This window comes from Ambystoma mexicanum, chromosome 8 (assembly GCF_040938575.1).
Source record: "Ambystoma mexicanum isolate Mex_15411 chromosome 8, UKY_AmexF1_1, whole genome shotgun sequence".
Taxonomy (NCBI): domain Eukaryota; kingdom Metazoa; phylum Chordata; class Amphibia; order Caudata; family Ambystomatidae; genus Ambystoma; species Ambystoma mexicanum.
The window spans coordinates 890,162,556-890,184,049 of NC_090929.1; the positions used below are offsets into that span (position 1 = coordinate 890,162,556).

The 21,494-nt window shown below is 49.1% G+C and overlaps 1 protein-coding gene across 1 annotated transcript in view; it reads right to left on the minus strand.

Annotated features, from left to right (window-relative positions):
* Positions 1-21,494, minus strand: part of WAPL (WAPL cohesin release factor) — a 1,736,851-nt gene that overhangs the window by 1,658,903 nt on the left and 56,454 nt on the right. The window contains exon 2 of the mRNA XM_069610766.1: positions 16,390-16,916. Coding sequence (XP_069466867.1) covers positions 16,390-16,894 — 505 coding nt within the window. The 5' untranslated portion in view covers positions 16,895-16,916. The remainder of the gene's footprint in view (positions 1-16,389; positions 16,917-21,494) is intronic.

The following is a 21,494-nucleotide window of genomic DNA, read 5'->3' on the forward strand; positions in this document are numbered from 1 at the left end:
TTCCCTCGAAGAAAACTTTGAGGATTTCCCCTCCCCCCACCGCCAGTTTACCTTGTCTTTCTTTCAAAGCCTTATGGGTCATAGATTGACAAGAACCGCAGTCGATCTGATGTTCGGACCCGAGGCACCAGAGGCAGTAGTTACGATGAGGGTCGGTCAGCGACTTTTCTTCCACACCTTAGGCATTTCTTAAAACCCGTTTTCGGAGTAGACTGGTTCAAAGAAGACTACATAATTCGCTGTGACTGAAGCACAGTTTTATCTCGATCTGAAGCGAAGCCAACAGAAAAACAGAACTGAAGCCAACGGGCGCACTCGAGGCCTTTATACAACGGATGACGTTGGTTTTCGACGGAGGCCGCCGAGGGACATTGACGCCTCGAGTGGAGCGCCCTCTGCTGGAGAGAGGAAAAGTTTTCTGAGGCGAAACTAAAGGTAAGGATAGATCTAAGATGAGGAATACGTGGGAGGACAAAATCCATTCGAAGCAGTATATACTGTGGACCATGAGATCAACAGAGCATGCCAAGACCGTGACAAGCTGAGAACAACGAGAGGGCATCAACAGTGGAGCGATAAGTGGTGTCATTACAAGACAGCGACAGTCTTTCAAGCACTCAAGTCTTTTGCCTTTGACTGCGCTTTTCTTCTTGCCTCCTTTGTTTTTAGGCATCTGTTGCAAAAACATTTTTTAAAGGGTGTGGGGACAGGAATGACTCCAAGCCTAAGCCAACCGGGCAGTCCCCACTTGCTGGGACTTTGGTCTGGGGGCTTTTGAGCCCTGTGCGCCCAGTGGGCATGGGGGGAGGGGTGGGGGATGGGACAGCCAAACTTGAACAAGCCTCCCAAGAAGTCTGGCATGCTCTGCCTGGGGCCTTTCTCAGCGGTGTTCATTTACTGATTGCCGCTTTTTAATCCATGGCTTATGCCTCAGATATAGATGTTGATTTTATAATATTAGCTTGATCATTACATCTCCTGACAGTTTTTACATATAAAAAAGTTGCGTTAATGACAAGATTTAATATACGAATACTGACAGATCTTTTTTTAAACTATGATCCACATCTGTACTGTATGTTTGTTCTAGTAAGCACCTTGGATTTTGCACTGGGTTAGATATTCTTTTAGGTAACTCACTTTGTTAAATACTTTGCACTTAGGAACGTACTCTGCACCTTAGCACTTTAGAAGTGAAATCTGGAGTGAGTTTTAGATAGGAGTTCATAATTTATCAATACCCTATTTGTAATGGGCAAACAGAAGTCATTGGATCATTGCGGTACACAAAAACAGGCCATCAGGGGGAAAAATACACGACTTCTGCCCATCAATAGAGTGGGGTCCGGTTTCTAAGATAGTTGCAAAGGCGACAGTTGGTAGTGGTACTGGGAATACTACCATAGAACATTTTCCAAAATAAACCATGGGTGCCCCAGATGCCAATAATATTCCACAAGCTAAATAAAAAAAAAAGAAAAACACAAACAGTGGAAATGTGCATTTTGCAACCGAAGAAAATGATATTAATCTCATCTGGCATATAGCGTGTGCATTGGCACCTGCCACTTCTAAAGAAATGATGTCCCAAAGGAGTATTAATCAGAGTCCAGGCTACTGCAAGGTTGACGGTGATGGTAGGCCTGCAAGGGGAGCCAGGTAAACAAATTAACAATCCAGAAGAAATCTTCAAGAACCGGCTGAGGTTGAAGGAGGCCTACCCAGAGCATACCCATGTTAAGAGGCTAGCATTAATGTATTATAACCCCTTTTTAGGGATGCAAAGGGAAAGAGGATTGTCCCAGTATGACAGGATAGAAACTACCTATCCCAGGCATATAATGGATCTTTAATCGGGGGGGAGAGGGGGGGAGGAGGAGCAAATAAGGAACAAGTTACTTACCTGTAACTGTTGTTCTCCAGCATGGGTCTGGCATGGATTCACATGCTCATGAATATTCCCCGTCGTCAGGCTGGGAATCCTCGGTAAAGAAAAAAATCAGTATCAGTTTCGTTTCTGATCTGTCTTTCGTAGTAGTAACCAATCACTGATCTCTGCGTCATACTGACCACAGCCAATGACTGCCCTCTACCTAAGCCCCGCCTCTGGCAGCCATCTTCAGATTTGGTAGCACGTGAAGTGGCAGTATGACCAAGTGAAGCGCCGCAGAGGGGTAGGCGGGAGGGTTCGCATGTGAATCCATGCCAGACCCATGCTGGAGAACAACAGTTACAGGTAAGTAACTTGTTCCTTCTCCAGCATGGGGTCTGGCATGGATTCACATGCTCATGAATAAAGAATACATAGCAGTACACACATGCACAACCACGGGAGGTGGCAAAGGCTCAACATTAAGCATTACATCAAACACAACATTAAGCAATTCTTACCTCCTCACCAGGCTCACCTTAGGCGAACAGATTGCGCAGCACTGCTTGGCCGACCCTGGACTCCTCCCTGGAATCCCGATCGACGCAGTAGAATTTCGTGAAGGTGTGCGTCGACCTCAACGTAGCAGCCCTGCAGATGTCCAGCAAGGGCACACCAGATAGGAACGCCGTGGTAGCTGTGATCGCTCTGGTGGAATGGGCTCTCGGACGGCCAGGCAGCGGTCGGTTTGCCAACCGATGACAGTACATGATACAGCCGAAGAGCCATCTGGAAATGGAGGCCTTTGAGAGAGCCTTCCCCTGATTGACAGGTCCAAAGTTCACAAAAAGTTGTGACGTCTTCCGAAAACACTGTGCGGTCCACGTAAAACTTCAGCGCTCTAGCCACATCCAGCGAGTGCAAAGTCCTTTCGGCCGGCGACGAAGGCGACGGGACGAAAACAGGCAACACCAAGGGTTCGTTGAGGTGGAAGTCCGACGGCACCTTGGGCATGAAGGAGGGGTGCGTCCTGAGCACTACCCTCGTGTCGTGAAAAGTCAAGTACGGGGGCTTGCAGGAAAGGGCCTAGATCTCTCCCACTCTTCGTGCGGCGGTGATGGCCACAAGAAACGCTGTTTTCCACGACAAGAACTTCAACGGAGCCGAGTGCAGAGGCTGGAACGGAGGTCCCATGAGCTTGGTCAGCACCACGTTGAGCTCCCACGCCGGGGCCGGAGCTTTCACCGGCGGGAACGATCGGAACAGTCTCTTCATGAATTCTTTCACCAGACGATGAGACCACAAAGACGTCCGCCCCGTGGTTCTGGTGTATCGGGAGATCGCAGCAAGATGAATCTTGATGGACGCGTGCGCCAGTCCAGCCTTGGCCAGCGTCAGAAGGTACGGCAGTACCTGGGGAGCCGTAATCCGTAGAGGGTTAATCTTCTGTGCGTGGCACCAGACAGAGAACCTCTTCCATTTGTGTCCATAGCATTTAAGAGTTGAGGACGCCCTGGCCTTTGCAAGAACCTCTCTGCAGTCGGCCGGTATGTCGTATCCTCCAAACTCTAACGCTGCAGGAGCCAGGCCTGCAAGTTCAGCGACTTCGGGTCGTGATGGAGGATGGCGCCTCCTTCCCTGGAGAGAAGATCCGCGTCCACTGGTAGCTTGATTGATGGGGACGCTGACAAGTCCAGAAGGTCCGGGAACCATATCTGCCTCGGCCACGCAGGTGCGACGAGGATCATCCTGCACCGTGACCTCTTGAGCTGGTTGATGAGCCGGATCAGCAATGGCAATGGAGGGAACGCGTATAGAAACAGGCCCTCCCAGGGGAACGAGAAAGCATCGCCCATGCTCCTCGGCTGGAGAAACCTGCTGGCGAACCTCCAGCACTTGGAGTTCATCGCCGTCGCGAACAGATCGATCTGGGGTGTGCCCCACCGTCGGAAGAGGCGGTCCACTAGATCCTGTCGTAGTTCCCACTCGTGGCACGAGCGCAGCTCTCTGCTGAGCGAGTCGGCGATGGTGTTTTTTATCCCTGCCAGATGAAACGGCACCAGAAACATCCCTTGGGCGACGGCCCAGTGCCACAGATCCTGCGCCTCCTTGGACAGGGCTGGGGATCTGGTACCGCCCTGCTTCCTGATGTAGAACATGGTGGTGGTGTTGTCGGTGAAGATCCTCACCACCTTGCCCTTGTGGGACGGAAGAAAGGACCTGAGGGCCCAAAACACTGCACGGAGCTCCAGGACGTTGATATGGAGGGACTTCTCCGTCGGAAGCCAAAGGCCTCTCGCGTGCAGATTTTCGGTGTGCGCTCCCCACCCTTCCAGGGAGGCATCCGTGGTCAGGAAGTCCATGCCCGCCGTCTGATGCGCGCGGGTGCCCCACCACCGGATCGCTCGTCGGAAACTCTCGTCGAGTGTGATCCTCTCCTCGAAGCTGCCCGTCTGGATCCAGCGCGCGTCCAGGAACTCCTGCAACGGGCGCATCCGGAGCCTGCACAGGCGGATGAGATAAATGCAAGAAGACATCATTCCCAGGAGGGACTTGATGGACCTCACCCTGGCCGCGTCCGCAACCAGCATCCGCTGCACCTTGCCCAAGATGGCCCTCGTCCTTTCCTCCGACGGAGAGGCCAGAAGCGACACTGTGTCGAGCTTCGCTCCCAGAAACAGCGCGTCTTGCGCGGGCACCAGGTGGGACTTGCCGTAGTTTATGGAGAATCCCAGGTCCGTGAGCAGTTGGACGGTCCTTGCCGTGTGCTCCACGGCGAGCTCCTTCGTCTTTGCTCGGATGAGCCAGTCGTCCAGGTAGGGGTAGAAGTGGATCCCCTCTCGGCGCAGCTGCGCCGCCACCGGTGCGAGGCACTTGGTGAACACCCTGGGTGCCGACCTCAATCCGAAGGGAAGGGTTCTGAACTGGTAGTGACGCCCTTGGACCACGAACCTGAGAAACATTCGGTGTCCCTTTAGGATGGCACTATGGAAGTAGGCATCCTCCAAATCCAACGACGACAGGAAATCGCCCTCCTCCAGTTGACCCAGGACGTGTTGGAGGGTGACCATCCGGAACTTCTGTGCCTTGATGAATTTGTTCAGTCGTCGTAGGTCCAGGATGGGACGCCATCCTCCCGTCTTCTTCACGAGGAAGTATCTTGAGTAAACTCCGGAGCCCCGAAGCCTCTTTGGGACGAGCTTGATGGCGCCCTTCCTGAGCACCGCCTTTACCTCCAAGAGAAGTTGAGGGACGTGATGTTCTTTCCTGGCCACAGGGGGGGGACGCGCGGGCATCTCTTTAGAAACTCGAGCGCGTGACCCTGAGCTAGGGCGTCCAGCACCCAACGGTCGGTGGAGATGGACTCCCACACGCTGACGAAGCTCGCCAGCCGGCCTCCCACCGGGGTGCTTTGGTGGGGGCCCGACCCAGCGGCCGGTTCAGTCCTGCTTCGACGAGGCTTTGCCGCCTTGTCCTCCTTGGTGACGCCGGCGGGGTCGGCCTGACTTGCCTCGTCCCCTGTAAGCTTCAAGTGATGACGAACGGGCCGCTTGACGGTAGGTGGAAAATCCGCAGCTGGAACCTTTGGAGGCACCATGTTTGCCTCCGTCGCTCCGAAAGGGCGGCCGCCGTTGCTGGAGAACCCCAAGAGCCCGGGCCGTCTCCTGTGTCCGCCTTGATGGCTTGGAGGGAATCGTCCACTGTTTCCCCAAACAGGTTGTTTCCATCGAAAGGCATGTCCAAGACTCTGGTCTGCACGTCCTGACGGAAGTCAGTAGCCTTGAGCCATTCACGCCGCCTAAGGCACACGCTGTTGCCCAACTGGCGAAATCCAGTGTCAGCGATGTCCGTCGCAATCGTAATGGCGTGGTCCGACGCCACCTCTCCTTCCTGCAAGATCTCTAGGGCTTCCGCCCTCTTGTCGTCTGGTAGGAAGTCCAGCAGGGGGGGGCCAGTTTGTACCACAACTCCCGTTGGCCGCCTTAATCGTCCCATCGTGTCTAATTTCTTTCCCTCGCCGTCCAGCGGGGAGGTTGACGTAGAGGCCGCGCCCCCCCCCCCCCGCTTTCTTCCTGGCCGCCGCGGAGACGACCGAGTCCGGGGTCGTCTGTGCCCGAAGGCACAAGGGGGCCGCGTCCGGGACCCGGTACTTCTTCTCGTACCGATCCCTTCTAGCCGGCGTCGTGGATGGGTTCTTGAGGAGGGCGAGGCCCTCATCCCAAATGTCGTCTAGTAGAGGTACAGCGAGGACAGTCTTCCTCTTGGTCTCGCGCCGTTGATAAAGGAAACCTTCCTTCTTCTCTTCCGGGCAGAGCTGGAAAAGCTCGGATGCCCTGGCGATCATGGAGTGAAACGATCCAATCTCGTCGGGCGGGGAAGCCCGGGTGGGAGGTGACGACGGGAGATCCTCGTCGCAAACCTCGTCGTCAGTCCCCGTATCATCCCCACGTGCCATGGACGGGGAGGAGGGCTGAACAGAGCGCGATGGCTGAAAAGGAGGTGGAGGATGAATCCTTCTCTTAGTGGGAGGGCTCCCAGAAGGGCCTGGCTCCGGGTCCCCCGTCGGGAGCGGTTTCTCCGTTGGTGGTAACGGCAGTCTCGTCCTTATCTCCGAGCATAAGGACTGTATAGCCAACAAAACGGCCGCAGAGTTGTCTTGCGGCACTGGTTGAGGGAGATCCGACGGGCGATCAGGAGCCCAGTCAGCATCCTCGACGCCCTCGTCGTCTTCCACGTCGGGGTCCCACCCGACAGGATGGCCTTCTTCCACGCCAGAGCCGTGGCCTAAGACTTCGATCAGCTCCTCCTCAGAGGTTGAGGCCGAGTCCACGACGACCTCCTGCCCCCCCTTTTTCTTCTCCGTCGGAGGTTTCACGGGGGTCCTGTTGATGGGCATGAAAGAGGACTCCCTCCGTGGTGGCAGGGAGATTCTGGGCCCCGGGGTCGCCACCACTGGTGTAGCCTCCACAGGCTGAGCCAGGGCTGCCGCGACTGTCTCGATAGAGGCCTTGGCCGGATGGATCAAGGCTTTCACCACCTTAGGTGCGCTCACCGCCTTCTCCTTGGGGGGAGGGTCACCACCTCGCTCCCCCTCCGATGGGGCCTTAGGGCGCGACCGGGGTCTCTCCAGGAGTTTCGCCGGGTGCTCAGCCTTCCTCTTACCCGAGCCAGAGCGTTGGTCGGATGAGCCAGTCGTCCAGGCACGTAGAGCCCGACCGTTCGGCGCTCCCGGTGCCAGCGGACTCGCGGTGCTTGGCCTTCTGTTGGACCCCCGTCGCCAGGGCGCCCTCAAAGGTCTTAGAAGACCGCTCAGACTTCTTCTCGCCTGATAGGCTCTTTCCTTCCAGCCAGTTGGCGAGACGTTGATGGCGGTCCTTCATGGTCCGCTCCGACATATTGCCGCAAAACCCACAGTCCTTCTCCACGTGCGTCTTGTCCTCATGTAGGCAGTAAAGGCAAAGGGAGTGTTCGTCCTCCTTGAAGACATTCTGAAGCTGGCATCCAGGGCAGACCCTGAACAGCTTTCCGGGCATCGAGCTTCACTTCTCCGGGGCCATGTCCGAGATGGGCCTGAGAAACTTCTGGAGTCCTCCAAAAGCGTGGCTCGACGAAATCTTCACCCTTGAGGGGCGTAGACGAATCCGACACGGGTCCCCGTTGATCGGATGAAGAAACGGTGGAGCTTGAGGCTCTTTTGACCGAAAAACAGAAATTTTCTGAGAAAAAAAGTGAAAAATAGCACTAACGCTCGAGAGCAATAGCACGGGGATCCCAACACTTGAACGTGCGGTAAAAATCTGAAGATGGCTGCCAGAGGCGGGGCTTAGGTAGAGGGCAGTCATTGGCTGTGGTCAGTATAACGCAGAGATCTGCGATTGGTTACTACTACGAAAAACAGATCAGAAACGAAACTGATACTGATTTTGTCTTTACCAAGGATTCCCAGCCTGACGACGGGGAATATTCATGAGCATGTGAATCCATGCCAGACCCCATGCTGGAGAATTCAATATACAACCTGAGGGAAATGGTGGGAAAGAAAAATAAGGCAGTAACTAACGTGTCCAGATACTACAAAGGAATGTAAGAACACAGAGGTGATTGATCTTACCAAGAAAGGGGTGCCTAGGGACGAATTTAGTGATCGTGGTTAAAAGTTGCTCTCCCTAAAGCCAACCGAGATTAGCAATAAGGCCCTATTGTGTCTAGTTTTAGCCTTGATGTTCCTTAACAGGCAGCGAGCGCCTCTGGTGGCAGTTTTGACGAATGTTCCCACCTTGAAAACCCAAACAGCCTGGTCAAGAATGGATTTGCTCTGGAAGATATATGGTCACTCACAGGAGGACAGCTGCTGACTACCATGGTTGTTGCACATTAAGCAAATGCTGCCCATAATAGGATTTTGTGAATGCTGGAGCGACCCATGCTGCATGGATTCCAGTTTTATGTAGATTAATAATTCCCTGTGTGATAGAGCAGAAAACAAGATTGTGGAAAACGTTGCAAGCACAGATGGCCTAAGGAGATACTGGGCGGTCAAGCAATCATTGGGCTATAAGAGACATTTGGATTCAGTAGCCCCCAGTCACCGACAGCATTGCATCTCAAACAAGCATGTGTATACTATCACTTGCACAATTGTTACATAAATGGAACAGCGAGTTCTCCAATATAGGTTTTTTCTGTGAGGATAGGATTGAGAATGTGGTGTATTTTCTGCTCATCTGTCCTTGTTATAAAAAAAATACAGAGCAAGTATTTGAAGCCACTATTTAAAGTGAGAGCAATTAGATCTATACTGCAAGAGAGTGCTCACTGCTGCATTTCTAAGGATGAACTGGCAGTTCACTGCATAGCAAACAAGCTCATATCGGCCTTGAGGGCATGAGGGATTAAAAATGTTTTCTTTTCTAGGTTTAACGGATTGCGTCCATTAGAATATACTGTACATTGCATTTTAAATTGTTTATTGTCTGCGCATGTTCTGCTATTTTAATTGTAGGTAATAAGTCAATTTCCTTTATGTCATTACAGCTCTTAATGATGGTTGCTTTAAGTTTTTAATGCCTCTGCTATGAAGCTGAGGTGTTACCGTTTGATCGTGATACTGCATTTCTTTTCTAAAATACTTTTATATTTGTGAAGCAATGAAATATTTCCTTAATTAAGAATTGTTTGTTAACCTTGCTTTTATGGTCTGTAGCCCGAAATAAAGCGGTATCATATTGAAGACACTATAGGGCCTATAAACAAGTTAACCCAATCGATATAGAAGCTCTGTAATATTAGATAATCCATGGTGAAAGGGACGTTCTGATGGCTAAACGCTCTGAGTCGCCCAGGGTATTAAGTGTTTCCAAGGGGAATGTGTGTGTCACTAACTCAGTAGGAGAGGCTCGCACAGCGGAATTGTACAGTCAAATGTTAGATTTTTCCATGAAGCAGATATGGGTAATTCTCATAGGTCTGTAGAAAATAATTTCAATTGCAGCAGGCATACAGTCAGACTGTCAACACTGCCCATGAAGACAATTTGGGAATGTCTACTGAAGGCAACCAGGCAGGCAATAGTAACAACCCCCTTGAAAAAACAGGTTTAGATGGTTAGAGCCTTTGGACAATATAGACTTGACTCACATCGATTTTGGATTGAACATTCTAAAAGAGCCCAGAAGTGAATTTGCAAAAAATGAACCCTTTGGGATGAGTGGGGGACTGAGTGGGGGAAAAGTGTTTGGAGATGTGGGTGGTCAATATTTTAATATCCTAGTTTGCAATCTTGCTTCCCAGGACAGCATTATTCCAGATGCCCCCCCTGCATTTGGTGTGGGGGGGGGGGGGGGGGGGGGGTAGTGGGTCACCCTCATTACATTAGAAAATTACCTGGCGGTTTAGGGTGCCCCTCGGCCCGCGCTAAAGTGTAGTGTACCATTTTCCATTTTTTTCTTTGTTTACGAAACTTGCCTTGGCGCAGAGGGGCACATTGGTGTGCCAATCTGGCGCCGGGGTGCCCAAACCTTACTGCCCCACCCACTGGGGGGGGCCTGTCCCTCCATTTTTGGGGGCCCTCTCCCCCCAAACCCAAATGGAGGGGGGGGGGTGTACCTCACGCAGCAGTTTGTAGGAGGCACAGGGAGGCCTGCATGAGGGTTAATTTTTTGCAAATTCACTTCTGGGCTCTTTTAGAATGTTCAATCCAAAAGTCATCTTCATTATTTACTGACCTGATAATTTTATACCGAAGTCGTGTAATTCGGTTTGGCACTGGATGTTTTCACAGTTACACGTTTCCCCTGTATGTAATTTCCTAAGGGTGCCGTATTTTTCTATTCCACTGACCTGTAGGGACAGATGGGATAGAGCCAACGTTAAGAGAAATTATCTCCACATTAGCTGTAGTATACTATACTCCACTCGTTTATTAGCGAGGTTCCGTTGTTATTTAAGAAAAAATGCACACCGAACCTTCGGCGTTTTAATTTTGTTTACCTTCTGATTGATTCAGTGGGACGATCTTTTCTCATCGCAGTGCAGCTCCTCAGTTTCAACGCGGGAAAGCCAACTCGTTTGAATTTGGTACCGCGAAGGAGGGGATTGTATTACTTCCGTGTTTGCATGTCATGTGACTACCGCGTACGTGTTCAAAACGCCCATTTCTTTCTTGGTAGCGCATGCGGCCATCTTGGAAGGTGTGAGCAAGATGGTGGATACTCCTCATTTAAGAGGTCTCGATGATGTGATTGTTTCATTTCACTTCAACGAATAAAGCATAATCGCACATGTAAAAAAAAAAAAAATTCCATAGGGTACAGCCCGTGTGTTTATTGTAGTTGAAAAAACATATGAAAAAAGGCCATAAAAACTTGGCCTGGTAGACGAAACGTTCTCCTCAGAAGAAAATGCCCCACTCAACTGATGAATTTAGACCATTTTTCACTGTATCCAAATCAAAAATCCACTTCTGTTCACATTTGCGCAGGGCCAGGTCACGGTCTCCACCTCTTTTCCAAATTTGAACTGTTTGAATAATAAACCAGAATATTTCACATGGTTTATGTTTTAGGAGGAGATTGTGGGCAACAAGGGGTTTATTAGGCGTTTGATTTCTGATGTTAGTCCGATGTTCCCCTATGCGTACTTTAATGTGTCTGTTTTCCCAATATACAGAAGTTGGCATGGGCATTGAATCGCATATACTACCCATTCTGAATTGCAGTTTGTGAATGATCTAAATTGCCAGATTCTTTCTTTCAATTTTACACTCTTCATATATTTTTCGTGAGTAAACCGAACACATGCCACATTTAAAATGTTGAGAGATGACCACCACACCAGGTCCGCCCCATGGAAGCCGGAATCAAAATCTTGGGAGTCCGGATCCACCGCGTAACGCCAAGAGCTCCGAAGAGCCATCTGAGTCCGCCTCATCTTGAGACGAGGAAGAGCCAATACACACGAGGCCATAAGGCCCAGAAGCCTCTGGAACCACCAGGCCGACATGCTCTCCGACTGCGCAAACATCTGACACTTGGCCAACAGATCTGCCATTCTGTCCCCGGTCAGGTAAACTCTGCAGTCTAACGTGTTCCAGCGAAAACCCAGCAAGATCAAGTCCTGAGAGACCATCATGGAAGATTTCCACCAGTTCACCGACAGCCCAAGGTGGAACAGGAGCTGGAGGAGAGACTGAAGACTGCACGTGGCTTTCAGCGGGCAAGGGCTGTGCAACAGCCAATCGTCCAAATAAAGATGCACATGGATACCCTGCAGACGAAGATAAGCTGAAATCACTGACATCTTCGTAAAGACATGCAGTGCCGAGCTGAGGCCAAAGGGAAGCACTCAGAACGGGAAATGCTCCTCTCCCACAGAGAAACGCAGCTATCTGCGGTGTGGATTCCAGATCAGAATATGCATGTACGCATCCTGAAGGTCCACCACGCTGAGCCAATCACCCATCTGTAAAGAGGACTTTATCTGCCCAGGCGTGATCATCTTGAATCTCTCTTGGGGTAGAGAAAGATTGAACTGGGAAAGGTCTAGAATTGTGCACAGGCCAGCCTGGTTGGATTTCGGCACCGTAAACAGTCAGGAGTAGAAGCCCTCCCCTCGCTCCCCTAGAGGAACGGGTTCCACCGCTCTGAGATCCAGTAACTTCTGGATCTCGGCTCTGAGGGAGGGCGACCCCGACTGCTGGAAAGGGGGATTGATGGGTGGGGTAGGGGGAAGCGGAAGCCCGTCTGAGCGACTGACAAGACCCACCGGTCCTCGGTAATGGTCTGCCATGCCTCCCAATGAGACGCAATGCGTCCTCCCACCGGGGTCTCATGCGAGCGCAGAGAACCCTCATTCGGCTGGTTTTTCGGTGGCAGCACCACCTGAACCGGAGGAGGAGGAGGCTGAGGAGTGGGAGAAATATCGACTCCGTTGCTGCCTCTGGTAGGAATTTCCCAAAGGGGTATCGAGAATGCAGGATTTTAGACCCAGAAAACCCCTAAAGCCAGAGGAAGGCGGGGCTGTGACAACGGCCTCTGTCCTAAAAGGTGGTTTCACCAGGACAGACAAGAACTTGGCGGTCTGGGTGCTATCCTTAGTTTTGGTCAGCTCCACATCTGTTGTGGAGTGAAAAAGCCCCTTGCCGTCAAATGGCAGTTCCAAAACCTTATCCTGCACCTCCTCAGAGAACTTGGTGGCGTGCAGCCAAGCCTGACAAGAAGTATCCACTCCAAGCATAAGGCCTCTGGCCAAAGTGTCGACGTGATGAGTCGCCGCCGCCGCCTCCAGCAAATCCTGAGCCAGGACCCTGGCATCCGACAAACCCGCCTTGAAGTCCTCAAGCTTTTCAGCGGGGATGAATTCCTCAAACTCCGACAGACGTTAACCACATTTTCATATTTGCCCCCGCTAACACCAGTTCTGCATTGGCCTGACGCAATTGCAGGGCCGAGTTACCAAAAAGCCTCCTCCCAAAGAGCCTCCTCCCAAAGGAGTCAAGAAGCTTATCCTCTTTGCCCAGGACCTGTGTAGCTGTCGTAGAGGAGGGAGGCTCGCAGGTCCGGATTGCAAAGTGGCCGCAGCCACGACTGTGGAGGAGGGGGGGGGGGTGGACAAGACGCTATGGTCACCTGTTCCGAAGAATGAAGTCTGTAACGTTAATTTTCTTGTTGACAAACAGTCCAGAGTGTGGCTTCTCCCATACTCTATGGACCTCAGCCAAAACGTCCATCTGCAAGAACAAGCCGGTATGCTCCAAAGGAAACGAGGTGGACGCCCCCGAAAGCACGCCCTCCTGCGGAGCGGGTACTGGAACATCCAGACACATCTCCAGCACCCGGTCGTGAAAGGCTCTGATAGAGCGGGGCTGGTCTTCGCCGTCCTGATCGCCCTGTACATCATCCGATAGATCCGGATCAGGTTGAGACACATCCGGCACCACAATCGCCTTGTCCACTGGGGACAATGGAGGCGGGGTGGAAGTGTTGGGGGAGGCCCAGCCGGTAAAGGTGACGCTGGCAGAGGCACAGGCAGCGTAGCCTTGACTGTTGGCGCCGGCGGGCATATCTCCATAAACAGGCCCTTAAAGTACTCCTTCATGGGGTCGGAACGCATACTTTTCTGAAACTTGCCGAAAAAGACATCCTCCGCGCGACAGGAGGCGGCCTCTCATGAGGAGGGTAATTCCAAGGGCGCAGGGTAGAGGGTTGCCAAGAGGGCCCTTCCCCAGTGTGGTCTACATAAATCAAGGGCGCTGATGCCGCCGGCAGCGAGACATTGTGCGGTAGGGGCAACAGAGTGTTCCAGTCATAAACTGGACGAAAAAGATGCGCACAAGGAAACCGATGTTCACCTGAAAGAGCACCCCCTACACCTAAAGCCGATGGAGTAGTTTAAGGGTTGTATCCAAAATGGCCGCTGTGGTCTTGGCGGGAACGGCCGTCATTTTGTCAGCACCTGAGGAGAACTGCGACATGTGTGGAGGTGAGGCAGGGGTCCCCTACAAGTGGGTCAGGGGTCTTCATTTTAGCCTCAACACCATGAACCTCGGTCGAGCCGGTACTGTGTGACCTAGGATGTTTTCGTGACATGCTAATAGCCAAACTAGCCTTCGTAGGGAGAACCTCAGCACTGCTGGTAAAAAGATGAAATGCACAATCACAAAATAGTGAAGTACAGCACATGACTAAAAAGAAACAGAATATTAACATACTATATTGACATCAACTTCATATCAGATCGAGTTTCAATTGACATCCATCATTTTGGGTATGTGCAAGGATGCATAAAGTGCTGTTCTCAATCAACATTAACTATGGTTAATTGAATAAAAACAAACCACTTTAAAACATGTATACTATGGTCTGTAGAGAAATGACCTATGTGACAAGGTATTAACATAGGTCATTCAGAGTACCCATGCTCTGTCCAAACATTTAGACACTGCATGGTTCATCACTTCATCATTAGTCCTTGCACATAATTTCATACTTAGGAAAGCTTTGAAAAACAAACTTGGGTTTGAAATAAAATCACCTATAACTAGCATAAATTGTTCAAAACAGCATAATGTGCTCTACCATTTCTAAAGCATTTTGTCAACACGGACATTGGTCAAGAGTCCGATAAGCTAAGGGTACAATACAAAAATTAAAAATCAGTTTCGCTTTCGAAACAGATGCAACTCCTCGATCTCTAGGTGTTCCGCAGTACTCTCACCGACTTTTTTCAGCCTGCATGGCATATACAGTTCAGTGCTTCATTCTGCGCTCTTAAGGTTTTCGGTTTGAAGAGCAGGCACGTGTGACACTGGACTTCATCATGGTCCCTTGGAAGTTAAACGTTATAGACGCTGCGCTTGTCCTTCCACAGGTGCATCGAATTACTTCGGTAACATTTCAAATTCTCTATGGTAACTGAGGTGTACAAGTGAGCTCATACTTCAGAAAGAGATAGACGGACTCTTTAAATAACCTACATATATGCACTGGTGGAAATGGAATAAAATGGAAAGGGGGATCCACAGGGCCCGGGGTGGGAGTTGAGTTCCGAGGGGGGCGAGTTCTGAGGCAAACCTAGCAGTTTGCCTCTGCTCAAAAGAAATGTTTAAAATAGTAGTATTTCATGCTGCTTCTTTCCAAACTCCACACTGTACATCAATTCCACTTTAAGTCAATACTATGGCAAAAGGTGCACCCAAAATAATTTTGGTAGTGCAGTGATTTTTAGTACATTAAGGGATCCATAGATCCGCTCTACAGTAGAAAGCTACCAGGGTAGCTCAGCAGGTTGACAGGCCGTTGCTAAGATGTTCTATATTCAAAATGTGTTAGTGTGACTTTTTGCAATTCCTTATAATTAAAAAAACAAGTGCTATACAATTATACAATGTGTTTGGGCAGGGGATGGGTAGGGCCGGTCGATGGATTGGAGTGGGGATGGGATGGTTGATTATATTTAGGGCAGAGGTGGGGGGGTATTTCTGCCCCTGTAGTGAAAATCAAAAGTTGGCACCCATGAACCCACAGTTTAATTTCCTAATAACTCATCACACCAGAAGCATTTATTTGTGATTAACCAATTTGACAAGCATATAACATCTTTATAAATATAACCTGTGATAAAACACAAAGCAAGGGGAACAAATTACATAGTATTGTGTGGTAGTCTGACAAAAAAACATTTCAAAGACAACTAGTGAACTAGTGAATGCAAGCAGCATGTCCAAGTTTGGGAACGAGTGTAAAATGCACATTTGGAAAACAATACTGTGCCCAGCATGAAGAATGCCTGCTTTCAACAGTGATGGCCCCGCCCCAGTGATATTCATTGGCCATTGATTCCTTTGGCGTCCCTTTCAGGAAAGAAACGGACTGATCAAACAGAGCCAGGAAACACGCAAGTGATGGCTGGGGAAAGGAGGACAGTGCAGATAATGTCACTGATCTGCTCCCGGGCCCCCCAGCTTCCCTCTCCGAAGCTGGTGGATCTGGATCGGTAAAAGCCTGGTTAGGGCGGAGGCAGGCCCGGTCCCGAGATCCGATATCTGGCCGGATATCGGACTAGGCAAGAGCCGGCCCATTGACCAGCGTTGCATTTACATGGCTTAGGATTCCCTCCACTCTCCCTGCGGTGAGCTTTTTGTCAGAGCACAGTCAAGTCACTCCAGTTCAGCCGCTTTGCTTGGTGTCAAAGTATAAAGTGTTCTCAGCCTGGACATTCGCGCACACTTCAGGAGGAAAGGCCCGGGGGGAGGTGTAGACTCTGAAGGATTCATGGGGACTTGTAGACAGAGGATAAGGATAGTGTGACAAGACCTCCCCTGTCGACACCCCTTTTAGAATTTGAAAAGAAAAAATAAGATGTAATACTTTGCACCAACCACTAGATGTCAGCCTATGCAAAACATGCGAATCTAAGCATAATCAGAAACCTCAGAAATTAAGATTCTGCTTAGCAGAGGTAACCACCATCAGATAAACATAACGGAAACAGTGAAAATACAAGCAATCATCAACACATACCTGTAGCTGAACACTGAACACTGTTGACTTTGCTTTCCCCATCTTGTAGGATGGGGTCTGCTTTGGCTTCATTTATGCCGTGCAGAGTACTGTCAAAAGAAATGAACTTGCAAGAGACAGTGGTGCCTGAATTAAACACCTGGCTAACATGGTCATTAGCTTCAAGCACTTGCGAGTTCTCTGGCTTGGCACTCTCTGAGATTTCTGCAGGAGTATGGGAGCCGACTTTAGCTTGTGGCAAAATCTTGGAAGATGATACTGGTGCAGACTCTTCATCACTATCGAATCCAAAAGGATCCTCTGTAATCTCGACATCCACTTTAGGTTTTTTAGGTATTTCTGGGACAGGTTTAAAGATCGGCCTCTTCTGGCCTACTTTGGCCATGAATGTGGTCTCTCCCCATTTTGTGCTGTGTGTGGTTCGTTTGCTGGAAAAGACTTCATCAAATTTGGAGCTTCCATCACCCCCTTTGCGGCTGTATGTTTTTCCAAATCTGGATGTCATTTTGAGACCCGTTTCATATTCTCTGTGGAGAAAAAGTACATGAAAGTCAATTCATGTTAAGATAGTTAAGTGATTCATTACCATTACAGAAAATATAAAAATGCAATTGGGTTTACATTAAAAGGGCAGGTCGGATGCCACTTATCCAAAATGAACCATCCCATAATTATTGTACCAGACGCAACATAACTAACACCATAAATCCTTTCTGCCAGGAAAAGACAAGTGAGCTCCTAACAATAAAACTTTAATCACTTGCCATTCATCCACCTTTCAGAACCACAAAGTGTGATCAGAGAAATCTGAAATTCTCAGTTAAGGGGGGAAAAAAAACCACATCTCAGGTCAAAAACTGCATTCACTCCATATGCAAGGTGAACATCGTGTGCATTTTCAGACTGTCAGAGGTAAATCGCATTTATTGGGCAGGGGACATTTCAATCCGATGTTAAATAAACAGAGGGTAATGTGACATGGTACAAGCTTTCATGATTTTCCTAGAAATACTAAAGATGAAGTCATGCATGATTTGTAAAAAAAAAAAAAAAAAGGCACTAGAGACGGCAAACCTGGCCAAAACACAGTAATTTTGCGATTTTTGGAACTAGTTTCAAATTTCTGAAAACACAATTTGAGAACCATCCAAGAAATCATACCAACTTGGGAAAGACCGTAAATATTGTTTGTAACAGCCTGAATGGTCCCTCATCACAGGCACTACAAACATTTTACTCCTTCAAGGTACCGCACATTTCAGAAATTAAGTGTTTATGGGTGAGGCAGGCCCTTGCAGGTTCCAGAATACATACATCCTGTGGGTACAGTTGACACCATGTCCAGATGACAAACTCTCATAGCTCCACCCCTCCCCCACCCAATCTGTAGTTTGGTTGCTGTGTCCATCACCCCCACGCTCCTCTCCTACGAAGGAGCGAGCCAAAACTCAGACAAATACTGAATATTTGCTTGTGAAAGCAGAATTCTTTTTTTTAACTGGGGACCCTAAGCAATGGGGCCATGCAACCTGCTCAGTGTGACATGTTGAGCATATGTTCCGCTAACACCGAGCGTGCGCTGCATTAAGCAACCACAGTAATTACGGTTTACACATAAGCTAAACCATTCATACGCAACATTATAAAAGTAATCGCGTCCTGCAGAGCAACAAAGAAATAGGAAGGTAATGGAAGATTTACATAAACACACTGTACATGGACAGTTAAGGATTGGTTGTAACATGGTTATTTTCAGAGACCAATAATATATTGCCTAAAGAGGGATTTGTAGTTTGATTTTAGTTACCATTATATTATTGGTTTTGTTTAAGCTGCTTTAGTAAAATGAAAGAAAGCATAATCCTTCGCCTCGTGTCTTTAATAGAATTATGATTTTCTGGAACCAGTGTGTTGAAAATCTGAATTTCACAGTCATGCTCCTTTTCACTTTCTACAGTTACTCTGTAGAGCATTTTGAAGAATCCACATTTTGTTCTTTCATGTTCCTCATTTAATTGCCCTCGGCATGAAGAACGCCTCGCAAGATTTAAGCAGATGCAGGTCATTTCTCCATCTGCATTCACTTCGCCCTACAATCTGTCACATGTTTCCCTTACTTTCTTCAGTCTCACCTACTAGAAAGATATTTGTCAATACTGGCGAGACATCCTTTTGTAACCCATATTCTTCTCTGGACCACCATACTTGACGGAACCTTACAGTCACCTTTAATGCCACCCTGGCAATGTGAAGATGTAACGCGTATTAAATGCAAGAAGTAGTCCATTAAAGACTGACCCGTAGTACACATTTCAAGTTGTAAGCTACTAACTTGACATAAAGTTACTCTGCTAAAAATATACATAGCACACTAGGCAATGGTTGCTGGAGGTTACAAATATTGCGCCCAGACTAAAAGAATGCTGAAGAGGCAAGTGTAAAAGGTTTTCCGGGAGGTGCACCATGTAACAAGGGCTTGAGGCCTGTGAGACAAAGGGGGTTATCTCGAGGAAGAAGCTAGCAAGAATTAAAACCCCTTGCCCAATCACAAGACAGGCTACCTTCTTTGCTTTAAAACAGAAGTGGCAGCAGACTGCAATGCATACAACTGAGTAAGTAAGTGGGAGTCTTGAAACAAAAAGGTGAAACAAGTGCTCGTTTTTCATGTCAGGGGCAGCTGCTCTTGTGAACCGAAATGTTCATGATTCATAACACTTACTGCTCATCTTTGCCATACACAGTAGAGAGGCTCGACCAGGGGGCCGCAGTCATTTGCCAAACAAGGGGGAATGGAGGGAGGAAGGGTTTTGGGGAGGGGGGGGGGGGGTCAAAGGTCAGAGTAGAAGGGGAGTGTGTTTGGGAGAATTCTCAAAAATGTTCCAATTCCCTCCACCTTAGAGGCCCCCAGCAACTCAGCTGGATTTTGAGGACTTGATTTTTTTTAATCTGGAGAGAGCGAGACCCTTTCCCCACATGTATTTGAATGCGATTTTGAAGGGAGTAGTTTCTTACCTGTAACTCACTTTCTCCAGCGTTGGTATCTTTCATGTATTCACATGCTTAGAATATTCCCCCGTCAGGCTGGGAACCCTTGGCATCTTTATTAAAGCGTTTTCCATAGGAAAAAATGTGATACTTGTGTCCCATCGACGTCCTTTTGAGATGCTTAAGAATGGCCCAATAGGAAGTATGGTATAAATAGCCCCGCCCCCGCGGCTCCCTTCAGATTTTAACCTCCAAAGTAGAGGCAATATCAAGTTTGCATTCAGGGGAGGCTGGTGGGCGCATGTGAATCCATGAAAGATAACGCTGGAGAAACGGAGTTACAGGTAAGAAACTACTCCCTTCTCCAGCATTAGATCTTTCATGGATTCACATGCTTAGAATAGATTACATAGCAGTATCCTTATATCTGGAGGCATGTAATGCAAACCAATACCATAGGAACGCCAACACAGAAAAACAACAGCCATGGTACATTAAAACGGGTACCCCACTCTGTGGAGGCTTACCTTACTGAAACAGGTGTTGCAGGACTGCACATCCCATCTGCACATCTGCTCCATGCTGTTGCTCAAGGCAGTAATGCCGAGTAAATTTATGCGGCACCAACCAGGATGCCGCTTGACAGATGTCCACCAACAGAATTCCAGACCACAATACCGCTGATGACGGATTGTCGAATGAGCCTTCAGACGCCTCTCCAGAGGCTTCCCTGCTTTTGAATGACAGAAAGCAATAGCAGACGATACCCAGCCGGATAGTCCTTGTTTGGAGATTGGTCTTCCCTTTACTAGGGTCCGTAAGCCACAAAGTGGTCTCGTATGCCTGAAATCTTGAGTACGACTCAGAACTTTAATGCTCTTTTGATGTCCAACGTATGGAGAGCCTTCTCAGCCAAAGAGGAAGCTGCAGCGAAGAATGCCGACAGCACAATAGAAGAGCGCTTATGGAATGTAGTTGGTACCTTCGGAATAAAATGAGGGTTAGGGGGCCAACACCACCTTGTCCATGAAGAAACGCAAGTATGGTGGATCAACGACCAGCGCTTGCAGCTCTGACATTCTTCTTGGTGAAGTAATAGCCACCAAGAAGGCCCTTTTCCATGACAAAAATTTGAGGGGTGACGACGACATAGGCTCGAATGGAGCCTTCATTAAACCAACCATAGAGGGAACTTCTTGGCCGGAGGAAAAGTCTGAAATAAACCTCTCAGAAAATGTTTGACTAGTCGATCACTGAACAACGAAGTAGAGTGCCTCTCCTGAGTAAGCCTAGAAATGGCCACCAGGTGAACTTTTCTGGAGGAGAAAGACAAACCTCTTCTCGCCAAGTGTAATAAATAAGGCAGAACCTGCTCTGATGAAATGTTTAGAGGGTCCACCCCTGACTTATCCTTACACCACACAGAATCTTATCCACTTGCATGCATATGAGACATTTGTGGACGAAGCTCTCGCCACCTCTAAAATGCAGCGACAATCTCTAGAAATGTTCAGCGAACCAAACACGGAGCAGTCAGGAGCCAAGCCGTTAGGCTGAGGGAGTCCAGGTTGTGATGCCAAATTGCTCCTTTGTCTTGGAAGAGAAGGTCCGGCGTCACTTGTAATCTCATCGGTTCTGATGAAGCAGGTCTGAAAATCACAGCTGTCTGGCCCAGTGAGGGGCAATCGGAATCACACAGCAAGGATATTTCTGAATCCACAGGAGGGTCTGTTGAATGAGCAGAAACAGAGGGAACGCATATGCGAACTTGCCCGTCCACGGGAAGGAGAACTCATCCCCCAGCAAATTGGGCTGCAGCCATCTGCTGGCGAACTGCTTGCACTTTTTGTTCTCCTGGGTTGCGAAGAGATCCAGCGAAGGACGACCCCATTTTCTGAAGATTCTCAACACTTGCTGATCGTTCAGATGCCACTCATGGAGTTGGCTCATCTCTCTGCTGAGAGAGTATGCTTGTACATTCTTCACTCTTGGCAGGAGTAACGCCACAATGCTGGCAGGAGTAACGCCATGATGCTGAGGTCTTGTTCGAGGGCCCAATGCCATAGTTCCTGAGCCTCTCTCTCGAGAGCACTCTCGAATGAGTGCCCCCTTGTTTCTTG